This window comes from Coturnix japonica, chromosome 7 (genome assembly GCF_054131305.1).
Source record: "Coturnix japonica strain WE chromosome 7, WE-NBRP24, whole genome shotgun sequence".
NCBI lineage: Eukaryota > Metazoa > Chordata > Aves > Galliformes > Phasianidae > Coturnix > Coturnix japonica.
Genome location: NC_140669.1, coordinates 6,886,429 through 6,903,928, shown reverse-complemented (window position 1 = coordinate 6,903,928; position 17,500 = coordinate 6,886,429). Strand labels below are relative to the sequence as shown.

Genomic DNA, 17,500 nt, shown 5'->3' with positions numbered 1-17,500 from the left:
ACACTTGACCCTGTTGAAACTCATACAGCTTACCTTGGCAACTTGAAAGTTTTCACTGGATGTATCAGAAACACAGAGGGGCCTGGGTAGGGATAACTGGGCAGGTAGGTTAAAATACTGCTGTTGCTTGTCCTTGTTTGCCACTGCATAAATTGGATGAACCATTTGTCATTCAGGAAGGGAGACAGCATGCTAAATGGAGCAGTTACAGGTCCTTGTATCTAACATATGTAACTGTAAATATGTGTAAATTCAGCATTTAAAAATACAGACTAGGGGTTAAAATACTGCACTATTATGTGAAGATACTAACGGTAAAGTAAAAATTGCTTGTCCTCGTTTCTCCAAAAACTCTGCAACACATGAATTAAGGATGTGCCTGGTGCAGATGGGAGATGTTAGTAACATCCTTTCTACACAGTATACGTTCATGAAAGTAGCATATGCTATGCCAGTTCTGTCCCCTGTCACTTTCAGAGTTTTAAAAGAATGTGCTGTTCCCTGATGCCTGGAGTTGCAAACAGCAAAATCCCATCCAAAGAATAAATGTAACCTATGATATGCATCCCACATGTTAAGATCTGACTGCCAATTAAAGCTACCATCCCTTTTTTCTTTTGTATCTTTTTGTGCTTCTGTTTCATTTGATATAGGTTAAAAGGGAATTTATATAGCTTTTTCACTGCATGCTTTCACATGCTTCTCATCTTTCTCTTATTTGCATGAAGAGGTAGAATGAGGCCTTCAGTGCTCAGCAGAGACAAGAAGCTGTTAATTTTTTCTAGGTCAATCAATTTCCTTAGATCAGAGCTGGGATCTCTGAAGTGTATACACTGTGCTTCCTACAGAGTCATAAAACTGGATATGTCACTGTCATTCCCCTGTAACAGAAATGAGAAAAATGGTAATAAGTGTAAATTTTTGTGTCTGTCAGTTCTATTTTTTGGGGGAAAAAAAACACCTCATAATGCAACCACTTAGAGTTTTTGTATGAAATAATTAGGAATTGTGCGGGTTATCTTTGAATATTGATACACTTATATGGTATATTGCTAAAATGCTTTTTTTTGTTGTTGTTGTTTGCTGAACTGGGTATCAATCACAGCACTAGGCTGAGGGGAAAAACAGCATGACCCACTTTGACTAAGGATGGCCAGTTTCACTCATTAAGGCTGTACTTTGCTTTTATTTTGCTCTAAGCACATACCTGTGGCATATCTTCTGATAGCAAATGCCATGCTTTTACATTTGGAGACTGGTGGAGTAGCATGTACATGTTTGCAGTCCATGTACAGGCTGTAAGAGCTTTAGAATTGATATTGACTTTCTTGTGAGAGGTTGATGTTTTAATTTAAAACAAAAATTAAGGCAGGAATGCCATGGTCCATATAAGGGCTAGTTGATTTTTTAATATATTTTTTAAATATGTATTTCTGATAAGAACAAAGAACATCTTTCAGGGATAATACCATTTTTTCCCTTCTTTCTGAATGTAGGTTATGAGAAAAACATTGCATGGCTTTTATTATACAGGAAATGTACTTGAAGTGCAGAATGCTTGGGAACGGATGCCTGCTTTACTGCTATAAATTGTTCATGATACGTCTTTTCTTATATGCATCAAACATAGCACTTGCTGTAGAGATGCATGTGATTTGTCTCCTCTCTTGAGAAATGGTAATTGGCTTCAGTTTACTTAGGTTACTACAGCACAATTTATTTTCCTAGCTCAGCTGAGGCTCATATTGCAGCATATTTTCTTCTATGAGGGTGAAGTATTTAATTTGTAAAGTGATGGAGAGTGTGCATTGCATTATAGAGACAGAATGCATCTCTGCTCTGTGGTGTTTAGTGGAAACAGATCAAAGTACTTGACCGTCCTCCTTATCTTTTCTTGTTAAATTGCACATGAACTAATCATGGACTTTCAGAAAACATCCATTATAACCAACTTAGTAATCTGGCTAATGAACTGTGGTTACTATTTGCTTTGCCTGTTTATACTAAATTATTTCTGTGGCTTTCTGCCTTGGTCACATGGTGTTATTTCTGTTCTCTAAATGGATAAGCAAACATTTCTCAGGCAGGAAATAGTGAGCAATGAAAACATGCTTTAATTATGGATTTTTCCTGTTAGTTAAGTGATTTTTGTTCCTGCTCATATTTCCTTGTAATTTTTCAAGGAAATCTCTCTAGAAGAACTAAAGAGATGAACAAAATATTTGCAATAAATTGCACTTTAAAGAGAGCCGAGGTCTTCAGTTGAAATATATTCACACAATTATAATTATTCATATAGTGTTAATAATAGCATAACATACCGTTCTGGAAATAAGCCCTCTGAGCAAGGGCTTTATTGCTGCCCAACATAATTTTACTTTTTGAATGATTGGTTAATATACATATCTTAAACAAATACAATACTGCATGCAACTCATAATGACTTCTAAGAAATACTGAGTGTTCACAGCTTCCATTAATTGATGAGTTTGTTTCACAATACCTTTTTTTGCTGCTGCGCCCTTCACTTTCTTCCTTTGATAATACTTCAGTGTTGAATTAGCTTCAATTAATTCTGCAAGCTCATTACTCTTTTATGACAGTGCACATGTTAGTACTGCTGCATTAGCTTGTGTGAGGCACTAAGACTTCTGGGAACACTAGCTTGGGAACAGCAATGAGCTGTGCTGTCCTATGAATTAATTCTCATTGTACTGCATAAAGATGTGTCTCCTTTCTGGGCATCCATGTGGAAATTTTTTAATTTAAAAACTCATTAAAGAAAAGAGCAAGTAATCAGCATACACTACAGGAATGACCAGGCTTTACTGTCAGTATTACTAATACTGTCATTTTGACAGGTAAAAGGTTTAATACATAGCGGAAGGCATTATGTCTGCATTTGTACACCTTAAAATTCAGCTGTTCATGGACAAGGGCTGGTACAGTCATACAACTGTATGTATTTTGCTAGCCAAAAGGAATCCTTCTTTGCTAACTGGAAACTGTGAAGTGGACCATAACCTCAATGTGGTAGGAATATAAAGCTATATTTGGTTGGAATGACCTATGCTGCTGTATGGCCTAGTAGCACGCAGGTTCTTTTGAGTGATTTTTTTTTTTTTTTTTCTGGTCAAATGCTCTGAAAACATAGGAGTGTGTGTTATGAGATTTAAAATATACGATCTGTCTATTGATTTCTGTGGAAAAAGAAAATATGGACAGGAAGAGGTCACAGACGAAGTGCAGGGTAATTAGGAGGACATACCTGCAAAGCAAGCTGTCTTTCATTCCAGACTGAAGCAAGACTCTAAGCCATTGCCGCTAGTTCTGGCTGAAAGCACTGTCAATGGCCTCCTGCATAAAGAGTTTTGTAATGAGGTAGAGCACAGCAGTCTTGCAGAGTTCTGTAAGAGACTCTAAGTTTATGAATATTCTTACTGTTAATTTTTACTTTTAAATTCATAATATTGCCTTTTAATGTACTATATTGTTTTGACCTTGAAAAACATCAAAACAACCATTTCATTTCATTTTATCTTTTGTTGTTCAACAAAAGAACAGAGATAAATACAATAAAAAATGAAATCTTTATTTTTTGGCTCATTTGTTATATTTTTGTTTTATGATAACAATTTCCTGCATGCATTTCACCAACACATTACAAGTCAAAAGCATTTGTAAAAGAAATATCATACATTTAATGTTAGCTTGTGTATGAAACGCAAAGTGTCCTGCTGTCCTTGATTATACAAATGTGCCATTTTATTCTTAAGAAATATTGTGGGTCCTATTTGTAGAGGTCTAGTGCAGTGTGATTCAAAAAGAATAAGAATAGTCTATGTAAACAGATACTGCAAAATAGCAAGGATTTCATGAACACTGAGACTATCTTGAAACTTCTGATGTGATCAGCACTGGTAATTCACACATTTCCCTAGTACTTTCCTTGCTATGTCCATGTACCAGCTATAACTATTTTGAAACAATAAGCTGGGTTCCAGATTTACACAATTTACTTCACAATGAAATATATGCAAATATAATATTAAAACATGATAGTCTACAATTACTTCTTATGGTATGATTCCAGTTTGAAATTACTGTGGTTAGAAAGTAAACTGAATGACTGAGGAAAGAAATATAAGAAACAGTGATCTAAACTTAAAGACAGTCTTCTTATATACAAAACTGTTGCCAAATGGTATTTCTTTACAGTATTTATATATGCTAACCACATTTTCAACAGGCTAAACAGTTTGAAATATGGCCTGTACAGTCTGATTCTACACAATATAGTAGCCACTTCAAATTTAAAATGCAAAACTAAAGAAGCTCATCAATAGCTGCAAACTATTGCTTAATGATTTGAAAGAATGAGGTCTGGTTGGACAACTTTATTCAATTCACCACTGACATATGGCTTCCTACATTGGAGGCAGTGGAAGGAGCAAGATACAGCAGCGAAAGCATTGACATGCATCAGTTATGCTCTCCGAACTATCTATAATGACACAGAATACAAAATGTTCTGTTGAGCTTTTGCAAATTACCCACACTGTGGTACGTATCTGATGCAATTCAATGTGGCAAAGCCATTTAGTTCTATGCTCAACTCTGCACTGCAGTATGCTGTTAGTATATACATAGCCAAAGATATTTATTGGATGTTGGTCTTAATGAGAGAACAGAATAACTAAATCATAATCTAGGAAAAAAAGCTTAAAAACTGTTTAAAAAAAAAAAAAAGAAAAGGTAAGAAAAAAAAAAGAACTCCCAGGTATATTTTGGTGAAGCTATTTTTTCAAGTGTAGAAACCATACAATATTCTTTTTAGTTGTGAATATTTTCACTCAAGAACTTGTTAATGCTTAATGATTTGCATAAAAATAAGTCATTGCAAATTCCTCTAAATTAGAGGAGACTTTCCAGGCACATTAATCTGGATGTACATAATCTAGATGCATCCTCACATGTAGTCAGGATGCCTCAAGTTAAAAAGCAACTCTAAAACATGGAAGTTCTTAAAATCTGTAGCTTTGTGCAATGTCATATTTTTATTTGGGCATGACTGATAAGCGTAACATGCCTATGCAAATCACTTGCATCTGTACATAATAGAGAATCTGAGAGTAGAACACTTGGTCCTCATACCTCTTTCCCCAACATAAAACCCATTTACAAAAATAGTCACGGATAATAGTAAACAACCAGTGAATTAAAAAATGATACGCTAATACCAGTTTTGTAAAAATAGGACAGATGTAGCCATTGAATTACAAACAGTGAATAGAAGTACTGTTCTACATGTTTTGCAGTATGTGAAACACAAAAAACTATAGCTTTGCACGTATTTCAAGCTCCCTGTTCTCTGTGGAGCCATGTTATCCCTCATCCTTAGCAGTGTCAGCTGTAGTGAAAACAGTAACCTCTTGTCAGGTTTGTTACTCTGGTTCACAGAGTCACAGTTTGATGATGAAGGTTTACTGTTTTGTTATAGGCACTGACCTTAAGTATATATATAATGTATATTTATGCACACACACACGCGCGCACGCACACATATATGTAAAAACTGTCAGTTTGGCATAAATCTCCTGCAGGAGTCCAGTTGATGCTTCATTCTCAAAGACTGTAAACAAGCTGTCCCACAAGCAGAATTCTTACATCTTTATTTTTTATTTTCCCTGACATTTTTACCTTTGTAGTTCTTTTCTGCTTTGTCCTTCTCAATTTTTTCTTTATCCGGCTTTGTTACACTGTCATAGGATGGTGGGGAAGTTGTAGAGGAGCTCTCATCTGTTTTCTCTGGAGTGGAGTTCCCATTTAGTTTATCAATAATTGTCTCTTTTATAACTTCCACATCTCCTTCTTTGTTTTTATTTTTGTTATATATACTAGATACTTTTTTAACCTTTTGCTTTAAAAGGTAACGCCTATAAGCACGCTGAATAATGAGAGCAGAGACCTCCTCCTGTTTCCGTTTTAATGTGGTTGTGATTGGTTCATAGGAGACTTTAGAAGGATTGGCTGCCATAAAACGATCTTCCATCTGTATTCTGAGTGCATCCATCTCTCCACTTTCCCCTAACACACGCTTTGTGAAAGCAAACAAGATGTCAAGGCAGTGAATTCTGTCACCGCTTACCATGGGCAGATCCATTGCAATCAGCTGGACCTTGTTTGGTTTTGCTATGAGAAGAGGAGGATCTAATGAAGCTGCAAAATCTGATAGTTTACTATATTCTATGAATTGTGTTGCATCTGGATCGAACTTCTCCCAGACTTCATAGAACATCTCAAAGTCATCCTCACTCAAGGGCTCAGCACTTTCTTCAGTTGCAACACTGAAGTTCTCCAGAATGACAGCAATGTACATGTTCACCACCACCAGAAAGGATATGATGATGTAGCTGACAAAGAAGAAAATCCCAACTGAAGGGTTGCCACAGTCACCTTTAACAGAGCTCCCTGGATGATCTTTATGAGGGTCACAGTCTGGCTCCCCGCTGTTAAGAATTGGGGCTAACAAACCATCCCAGCCAGCAGATGTGGTAATTTGAAATAGGCAGATCATGCTGTTGCCAAATGTTTCAAAGTTGAACATGTCATCAATCCCAACTTCCCTCTTAACGTAGGCAAAGTTGGACATGCCAAATATCGCATAGATAAACATGACCAAGAAGAGCAGCAGGCCAATGTTGAACAAAGCAGGAAGAGACATCATCAGAGCAAAAAGCAGAGTGCGGATTCCCTTTGCACCTTTAATGAGACGCAGGATGCGACCTATTCTGGCAAGTCGGATGACTCGGAACAAAGTAGGGGACACAAAATATTTCTCAATCATCTCAGCTAAGAACATACCTAGAGAAGAGAAAAAAAAAAAAAAGTGCATAAAATAACATTTTAATTTATTCATTCACTAATTAAGGAAATATTTATTTCTTGCTGTCTTGAAAACAATCAGTATAGGGAGTCTCTGCTTTTTTATTTTCAGAAATGTAAGGTGATGTCAGAATTCCTAGAAAAGTTAGTTATTGCAAAACATCATACAAGTTTTTACTTTTTATTTAAAAGAATTATAATAGTACTGTGTATTCCTTATATTGATATGACATCTAAGAAGGGAAATAAGTGTAAGAAAGAAATTGTTTTATGACAAGGTAGTTTAGTGTCTGTCTGAGTTCCAGTTTGTTCTAAAAAGGCCAGAAAGAGAAGTTTCTCTTAGAGACATGGTTAGTTCTTGATGAGGAGCCTACTGCTTTCTTTTATGAAAGAAAAATATTGGCTTAATTTATGCAAATTAATGTTTCTTTTTTTTTTTTTTTCTTTTTTTTCACCTGAGGATCTGCACTCTATTTAGCAAAACTTCTCTCTGCTTTATCGGGAAGTCTTTGAGACTATTTTTTCATATGACTAATCTACACATGGGAGAGAAAATAACCTCTCACTGGCAGAAATCTAAATGTTCTCCAAGACCTTAGATAGAAAAAGCAATTAAAAATACTTCCCCCTTCGTATATTCTTCAGTTCTACTAATGAAGGCTAATCTGTGGTTAGCATATACCAATAAACACTTATAAATGTGTATGTACTAATTTCACGTGCAAAATAGATCTTTCATGTCCTTTGAGGTTAAAGATGGTAACTGATTCTAATAAGTGTAATAAAAATCTCACATGCAACATTTAACATATTATATGCTATAAAGTATAAAGATCAATCAAATTGTATAGAAAACAGAAAAATTCATAGTCTTGAAACAGCTGCTCTCTTTTCTGTCCACTAGTTTTTTTTTGAAAGGGAATTACTCTTACCTACTATGGAGAGAATCACAACCACAAAATCAAAAATATTCCAGCCTATAGTGAAGTAGTAATGGCGAAGTGAAATCAGTTTGAGGACAAATTCTCCAGTGAAAAGGATAATGAACACAAGGTTAATCCGGGATAAAATTGTTTCCATTTCCTTACTCTGGTCATCTGTTTCTACCATCATCGTGACCATATTAAGGCAGATAAGTATCATGATGCTGATGTCAAATACTTGTTTGGTGACAAAATCAAAGACCATGCCTTGGAATTTGTTCTGCAAAAACAAAGAAAGAATACTTCTTGTACTCAGAACATATTTGCTTTTAGAAATGTCAAAGGGGAAAGCAAGTTCCTGCAAGATCTGTACCCTTCTGTCTGCAACAGCAGTAGGATGTACATCCCCTCTTCCTACAAGTTCTCTGGAAGACACTAAGTTTATCCAGTGTAAACAAGGACCAGTAAATGAGCCAATTAATAGTACTTTTCTAGGGTTTAGGCAGGGAATTGTGAAACTTATCATGTTAACCTTATTATATCCCACACTTCATGTATCAGAGTCTGTTTTTAAAATAAATATGAAAGATCTTCTCACTCAATTAAAAAAAAGAGAAATTTTACCTTATAAGAAAAACAAAAGAAATCTTTTACTTCCAGACATATAACTTTCTCTTGTTTGGTTAAAATCATATTCCCAGATGAATATTTAATATTAGTGCTATTAAAGTCAAATAGTTCTTACCACTGGCCTGGGTATAGGTTTCTGTGGTTTTTTGGATCCCAGTTTTTTCATTGCATTATAATATTTCTTCTGTTCTTCTGTCATAAATATATCCTGACCTCCAAAGTGAAGAAATAATATCACAACTAATTACTAACATGTTCAGCATTTAACTACAGTATACCTGTCTGCCATTTAATATTACATTTATATTTGTTCTAACAGAAGTGAATTTTTTTATTATTTATTTTTCATACTGGGAGCACATGCACACACAAAACCCCTTTCTAGTGCCTTATGAGGCTGACAGTTGTCTTTTTTCAGTGTCCTTATGTTCACTTTTGCTGACACGGCAAAAATGGTTCTTATTATAGCAATACTGTTAAAGAACTTGCTAATTAGGATTTTAGTGCACAGGAGCCTGTGTGGTGCCTGACATGTCCTAAATTCTAGACTGACTTTTAGGCTAGTGGGGAAAGTTTGAGGTTTAACGTGTGAAGGAAAAGACTATTTGAGTCTGAACTGAGGACAAAAACCCTGTTGATGGGAACTTCAGAAAAGTAACCCAAGTCATGCCATATTATAATTAATAACATAAAACTGCTAGAAATTGGCTAATTCAAATTAGACTGTGTTTGAAAATGCAAATGCTGACAGATGTGCAAGTAACTGAATTTCAGCCTAAAGTAAATTGCACTTATTAATAAATCTGAACTAAGTCAGATGGAAACAGTATGAAAGTCACTGTTTGCTAAAGTTGATATCAAAGCTAAGAGCCCATTCTTATTGGTAAATGTAGCCCCAGATGATTCTTTCAGATTCTTTCAGAATCATCGAATATGCTGATTTGGAGGGGATGCATACAGATCATCAAATCCAACTCCTAAGAAACAAAAAATTCTGTCATTCATAACTGAGTTTTACCATAGATTCAATTTTGTACTGTTGCTTTTTGTTTAGCAGTCAAATAAAACCAAATCTGATTAAGCTGCTTTTTCACAGCACACAAAGGCTTACAGTTATCCTCATGTGATAGTTCAGAAATTGAAGGCAAAGAATCATGAGACTTCAAAATATATTAAATGCAATTGTAATTTTATATTAGTAAGAATATGTAAGAAATTTACCTGGAAAAAACTTCCTTCCTTCTATACACATACTTCATTATATCTAGTACTATAAATAAATTTCTTTATGAAGAAGCTCATCTCATTTTCCAGAGCTCAGATGTTAGAATAACAGAATTCTTTCACACATATTTTTACTTATATCTTTAAGCCTATTTGTGAGATCTATTCAATTTTTAACCCACTGTTTAATCTGTTTGTAGATCTAGTGTTTATTCTATCAACACATTGTCATATTGTAGCTTCAGTGTCAACAGTTTATAAAATTAATTATTTAATTAGAAAGGAAATTCTCCTATGGCAAATAAAGAATAGCACAAATTCACTCCTTAAATCTTCATTTTAGCTCTTACACAATTTGTAAATTACCATCAACAGACTAACGATTTCTGCTTCAAAATGCTAAAATACAAATGTCAAAATCACACCACAGAGATTATGTTAATTTTTTTTTTTTTATCCAAAGGATCAAAACAACTTTATTTTTTCTCGTAACAATGAATTGTTAATTATTTATAATTAATGTTTTATAGCAATATAGAAACATTTTAAATACTTATCTTCTTTTTTTGTTGATTGAAGTTGTCTATGATGACACCAATGAAAAGGTTCAGTGTAAAGAATGACCCAAATATGATAAAGATGACAAAATAAAGATACATGTACAGGTTGTCCTCATACTTAGGTTGATCTTCTACCTAAAAAATATTATAAATTTTATTAATCAGAAGAATAGTAAATTTAAAAATAGTGTATGTAAATTATAAATAGGTATATGTTATTTCAACATTCAATTATTAAAAGGACCCTACGTATCCTTTCCCATCAGTATTGGGAGAATTGGAAGCTGACAGAATGATTATTCCTATGGAACTTAAATGTAAATGCACGCAGGTATGTCTTTATGTATGTATGTACAAACAAAACTCCTAACATAGGTCACGCTTTCTATAAGCTTCCAGTGACTGTCTTTTGTGTGAATTTTATTAAATTGCACCAAATTTCTAAGGAGGATTTTGCTATGGTCTCAGTTCTTCCAGGTTTCACATCTCTGACAGTGCCTGCATCTCAGCTGCACACCAAACTAAGCATAGAGAAGCTGAAGTTAAATAGGATATATATTCTATATATTCTGACAGATGAATATCACTATTTGATGACTAGTGTGACCATAACCTATGCTGTGTAGAACTAGCTCAGGTAACTGTGTTGCACTTTCTTGTACTAAGTAAACACAGTTGAAGTTTTCTAGCCAAAAATAAAATTTTAACTCCTAGAAAACATAACAGAAGGTCTTCAGCCTTAAAACCTAATTGCACTTAGTAGCTGGATAACAAAAGTGTTCAGCCTAAATTAACAATGAAATACATGGCTTTATATTTTAATGACAGGTACATAAATTTAATCTAAAAGAATTGTTATGTAGTGTTACATTCTATAATCATGGTAATTAAAGGAAGTCATTCAAATACCATCTTATCCATTTTTTTTTTTCATTTACGTCACCTTTTCCAAAGAAGATCGAGTTAAATGAATTTTATTCACATTATTTGGCTAGGAAGAATTAATTTTTTCTACTACTAATTCTAAGATTCATGAAGTTATATGAAAGTTCTTTTCAAGCCTTTAAGATATCTGCAAAAAAAATTTACATTCATGTTGTTAATAATGCTACTGTAAGTGTAATTTTTAACTCTGTACTAAATTAAATATATCAAAATATAAGCAATAGATTTTTGAAATTCTCAGACTTACATCTCTTGAATCAACTGCAGCATACATAATATCCATCCATCCCTTGAAAGTAGCCTAGAAGTAAAATACAGTTGTTTTATCTACTCTCTAAAATTCAGTGTGAAATATAACTAGGTTTCAGAACTTGGACACTTGCTTTTAATGAAATCACACACACACAAAAATAATATAAACCATATTAAGCAAACAGGAATATTAAAAGATTCTTCAGAGTACTAATGATTTTTTGATAAATTATTTTTAGGTATTTCAAAGATATTAACACTGGGCTATGAACATCTCAGCATGGGCACAGTATTTGTGGAGATGCAGGTGTTTACCTTGCAGATGACCAGTGGTAGACTTGGACATCAATACTGTAGATATTTAGGCACTATTTACAGTCATTTGTGGTGACAGCCACTTTAGTAAGCTTACAGTATGAACTGATGGAGTCTGCAACACAGCTTGTGGGCACATATTAACATGCATCTGAATGTTTTGCCCATGTCCGCAATTCCATGCTATTTTTAGAAATGTTTTAATCCCATGTAAGTAAAAGGAATAGACTCCATAATTAAAATATATGTTGGTTCTTGAGGTGAATGAGACCTGAGGAACTGTGAAAGAGCTGTGGTTCAATTTATAAAAACTTGGACTGATTTCAAATAGAAACTATATTTAGGTAGAATAATAAGTAAAAAAGATTTGTCCTAATTGCCTGAAGGAGGTAATTTTCATGGAGATTGAATGTCTGCTTGCCGAAGAACACTGAAGAAATGGTAGGACATGCTAGCTGAAAGTGTGAGTGCCTGCATGTCAGGCAAGATTTCCAGTATTCATAATAAAGGAAAAGTGCTAAAAAGTCTCAAATGAGCAGGTAAAGAGCATATCTTCTAAGGAGTGTCTGGTGAGGACCAATTCCAAGGAGTGAATTTGCATCTGTGTCTGCTAAAACTGAGCTCTCATGCTTCAGTACAACTGCCAGTTTCCACAGCAGAAGATTTGCACTCTGGGAATGTTCATGTCCTGATGAATTTTGCAATGTAGCACATGTTTACTAGGAAGGTATGCTTAGAGCAAGCATCATAGATCTTTCTGCCTCAGCTGACAAATGACAACCTTTTGGTGTACTTTGCATATCATCATTAGAAAAGTAGCAGAGTTTGATAACAGCTGGAACTACAGGAGGGGGTTAGAGGGAATTCTAAGTGGAGACATTCAGCTGAAGAAGTGACATGATACATGACAAAAGATCCCTTAATCTCAACAGAAAAAAAAAAAAACCACCTTTTAAAAAAAAATATATGCATATAAATAAATAAATAAATAAATAAATAAATAAATAAAACTAATATTGGTGATAATGGTCCACTTCAATCCCTAGTACAAGAGTGGCAATGACATCTGAAGTTATAGGTTTTGTGTTATCATTCAGTACTACAACTCATAACTGAAGAGTCACACTATCTTCACAAACAAAATTCTTCAAGCAAGGTAGTTAAACTGGGAGTCAAAGTCATCCAGGGATACTGAGATAGAAGAGATAAGTGCATCTTCCTTAGAAAACTTGGGATGCCAGATCAGTAAAAATCTCATGATAATTCTGACAGCTCTTCATACACTAAAGCTGTATGTCAAATTGCAGACAAGTGATTCACCACAGCTCAATCATTTAAAAATAATTGCTTGCTTCCTTGCTTGCTTGTGTTTTGGGTCAGATATCAGCTATCAGAATAAGGAGCCTCCGGCATAAATAAAAGGAACACTCAGTACCTAGTACAAAAACATCTCTGTGCCAGAGAGTGTAGGAAAAGGACTCGAAGGGGAAATATAATTTGCAGACTTTGTATTAGTAATGATAATTTATAGAATAAATATGCCATATTGTACAAAAGCATCTACTAGTACACTATATATTACAAAATATATATTTTGTTTATTATAATGGCTTCATAAAAAGCATTAACAGAATAAGAAGTTTATGAATCATGAATATAATTTTTGTAATAAAAGTAATATACACTTTCCTATTTAACCACAATTTAATGTCTTCGTAGTTTCATGTACTTCTTAATGAAATATATGTATTTCAGGAGCAAATGCTGTTTGTGAGAATCAAGGGAAAGTGTTATGAAATGATCTTAATAGCCAGGATCTATTCATCAGTAACTATCCATACTCAGACACTTGTACAAGCATTGTACTACAGGAAGAATTCTTTGCATGGTACATGAAATGTTGGGTGCCCCAACCTCAGATATTGTATTACTTATGATTCCTTTCCCTAACCCACTTCAAGGTCTGAAAAATCAGTCTGCTTTTAAACTTGCACTGGAGATCTTCTGGGTTATTATATTCTTACTGTTATATCTAATGACAAAGTGGTTCCTTAGATGAGCATAGACACGAAGAAAAATAGTGACCTGTCTGTTAACAGGAAAAATAATTTCCCAGTGCCAAAATGTGCTGAGATCAATGGATTTTAAATGTGAAAGATGTTGCCGTGGATTTGTAGTGATATCCAGGAACAAATTATATGGGAGGCATTGGTAGTAGTTGCTCACATCAGATCATACACTCAGCTAGGATGTTTGCCTTTTAAACTGCTCTCTGCCTTCCTGTCTTAGAAGATAACTAAGTTTGTAAAGGAGCAGAGAGACCTTTTTAATAATTAGAGGGACCTCTGAACCTTTTCTACTGGGACAAGAAATTAAATCAATTTCTGAAGTTTATATTGTGCAGCACTTGTACAAATTCTTTTACATCTTTCCACTTAAAAAGACATGATGAGTCTATATTGTCTCGTCTGAAAAATTACTCTGCTACTATTCATTCAAAAATTATAAGTGCAATAGAGGCTTTTCCAAGTTTCTTTTGTTTAAGCCATACATCTTTGCTATAAAGAAATTATTTCACTGCTGAGCAGACTTATGTTGCCCATTTATCTTAGACTTCTTTAAGAGGAGCAAAAAGAAAGAAAAATATGAATTTACTTACTACTTGAAGCAAAGCAAGATACCCAGCTCCTACATTATCAAAGTTTACTTTCACATTTTTCCAGCGGGCACTTTGATTGTTTTTTATGAGTTCTTCACACTGAGTATAATTGTTGACATCACTGACATCAAACATCTCGCCTGTTGTGGTGTTGACACAGTGATAGAATTTTCCAGCAAACAGATTAACGCCCATGATGCTGAAGATAAGCCAGAATATAAGACAAACCAGCAATACATTCATGATAGATGGAATTGCTCCTACAAGGGCATTTACAACCACCTATTAGAGAAATCATACAACATAGTCAGTTTATGAACAAAAAAATTAAAATACTTTTAAGATGTTAAAACTGCTTTAATATGGAATGGATAGTTAAAATGCAACCATGTAAAAGTTAAGGGGAAAGCATTATTTAAGGTTCAATAAAAATCACCAGTGAGATTATCTAAAGCAAAAAATAAAAATGATATGGAAACAAAGACAATGAAAAAAAAGTGAAAACAAAAGAAAACCTGTTAGTAGCAAGATGGATTCTTAGAATTTGTGTGCTCTAGAGAAAAAGAAAGAGAGAAATGTTAAATTCCAACAATACAAATCAAAATGTATAAATAAGAAAGAAAACAGAATAAGATAAAGAATGATGATGTGAAAGATGTGTGCATTTGAAAGCATTACAAAGTATTTTATTCACAGAACATTTACCCATAAATTGGAACCAATGTATTTTAGCATCTGCTTATAATGCAACATAATTAAGCACCTTTAATTTCACAACAGCATCTGTTATAAATCTTAGTTTTAAATTGTCTGTCTCGCTGTAGTTGCTCATCCACACATCCACATTTTTTGAATTGGAGCATTTAATACAACTGTGCTAGTATATGTGCTTAAGTGACAGTAACAAATCAGATTAAATCCCTTGACAAAAACGTAATTTAATTACTTATTGTGACTGAACAGAAATGATATACAAGTAATTTCTTTTTACTAAACCATATTTACGTATAAGACTACAGTAGTTTTATGTATAGTGAAGAACTATGAATGGTTTTCAAAATAATAGTATTTTTTAAATCTATAACTTGACTGAAAATGTCTGAGATCCCGTTTATTAGATAGGAGTTTACAAACTGTCTGTAACGCAAATTGTGCAAAACAGAATGGTGATGTGTCACAGGACACAGTGCACTATGCTGGCTTGTGAGGCCGCGTTTAGGAAATCATCAGCCTCTACCCATCTATCCAGACAGAAACCACACTATTTTCAGACTTAAGACTTATGAATAAACTAAAACCATATTACAGCATCCAACATTTTTAGGAGAAAGACTAAGCAGAGATTTCTTAATAATACTGTATTGTAAACTTTTTATGTATCTATTTTTCCAGGAAGTAGCACAGTCTGTGTTTACAGGAGACAGCAATAGTCTTTTTTGTCAGATGACAGAATTTGAAAATAATAATTTCCTCAGCAGGAAGGATTTAGCTGTACAGTAAGAGGAGTATGATGGTAGGAGATGTATTTGTAAGAAGTATAGGGCACTTGTTGAGAAAACGTTTTCTCAGCTCCCCCCTTCTCTATTTCCAGCCCTAACCATATATCAGGTATATGTTCAGAGAACCCTCCCTTAGTAATACAGCATGTGTTTGGGGATCTTTTCCATGGACTGGTAGAGAGCTACAGGGAGGCTTTAGCTGTCTTTTTCTCACTTTTGTTAGTTTCTTCATCCTTTTTTTCCCCTGGCTAATCCTGTTTCATCTGACTCAGAAATTAACTCAAGGAATTCTTGAGAAAAGTCCCTGACTAAACAAAAGAAAAATAAAGCTATCTCTGTTCTTTTCCTCTTCCATAGAGACCCACAAATAAATGGAAATTTTAACAGCCATGGGGCTGAGATAACACAACTGTGCAGCAGTGAGCAGGCAAATATAAAGAGATTAAGATCCCGTATGCAAAAGTTAACTGTATGCATATCTTGTACTTAAGGACACAATGAAAGTTATTTTCCCACACTTTTCCAAGAATTATCCTTCTGGTGTTCTTTGTAGGAGGCATGAGTATCATAATTCTACATGAGCTTTTGTATTCGTAGATTAATTTGGGCTCATTCATTTTTTTCTCACCCTCATTCCTTCAAATCGTGACAAGGCTCTTAAAGGTCTTAAAGCTCTTAATGTCCGAAGCGATTTAATGGCACCAAGTTCAGAATAGCCCAAAGCATTGGCTATTAAACTAACCAATGAGACCTATAAAAAGAAATAAAATTAAAAGTCATTCCTCAGTTTATTTAAAAATAATACTAATTGAATATACAGAAAGATCAATAGAAAGATCAATGGAAAAAAGCTCTAGCATAGTAACATTAGAGGACGAATCCCATGATTTTCATATTCCTGGTACGTTATATGGAGGCATGTTTGGAAAAGGATTATATGCTACAAAATATCTGTTATAATTTAATAGGGCTTAATAGTGAGATGAAAGCAGAGTCCTGGTGAAAGAGGAAGTCCTCAGAAATACCTGAAGATAAAAGAACCATACTATCATTAACTTTAATTAACAATCAACCTTCCAAGAACTTTAAATTTCTGCATATATCGAGATAGTTTATTAAATACTAAGAATATGCTTAATAATGATTTGTAATGATTTGTAAATCAGAAGCATATAATAGAACCAGTAGCCAGGGTCTTCATGAGATATGTACTGACTGAGGTGTTACATTCTCCTTTGCCAGTCGACTCTCTCAAAAACTCTTCTAAGTATGGGAAACATGCAGTCTGTCTGATAGATGCTAACAGATGCTAGCATTATAAAAGTAACTGTTTGATGATCTCCAGCCATAGTGACTTCCTGATTCCTGATTCAGTGAATTTTCTATACAAGTCAATCCATGCCAAGGAGCAATTAATTTGTGTTTCTCAAATAGAGCAGATTTTAAACAGTATTATGAAAAAAAATAGTACATTATCTCACTTTTGGCAGTTTTAGAGACATGAGGGAGGAAAAATCATACTTTACCCATATTTTATTTCAGTTTAACCACCAAAAGTACAGAAAACATATAAATGAACATAGGCATATTTCAGACCTTAAGAAGACA

The 17,500-nt window shown here is 34.1% G+C and overlaps 1 protein-coding gene across 5 annotated transcripts in view; it reads right to left on the bottom strand.

The window, feature by feature from the left end:
• Nucleotides 1–3,571: 3,571 nt before the first annotated feature.
• Nucleotides 3,572–17,500, bottom strand: part of LOC107317008 (sodium channel protein type 2 subunit alpha-like) — a 68,002-nt gene continuing 54,073 nt past the window's right edge. For all 5 annotated transcript variants that reach the window (XM_085552227.1, XM_085552231.1, XM_085552228.1 and 2 more), the window contains 7 exons: nt 16,521–16,643; nt 14,394–14,675; nt 11,415–11,468; nt 10,220–10,357; nt 8,554–8,658; nt 7,818–8,088; nt 3,572–6,864 (listed from right to left, as the gene is read on the bottom strand). In XM_085552227.1, coding sequence (XP_085408353.1) covers nt 5,672–6,864; nt 7,818–8,088; nt 8,554–8,658; nt 10,220–10,357; nt 11,415–11,468; nt 14,394–14,675; nt 16,521–16,643 — 2,166 coding nt within the window. In that variant the 3' untranslated portion in view covers nt 3,572–5,671. The remainder of the gene's footprint in view (nt 6,865–7,817; nt 8,089–8,553; nt 8,659–10,219; nt 10,358–11,414; nt 11,469–14,393; nt 14,676–16,520; nt 16,644–17,500) is intronic.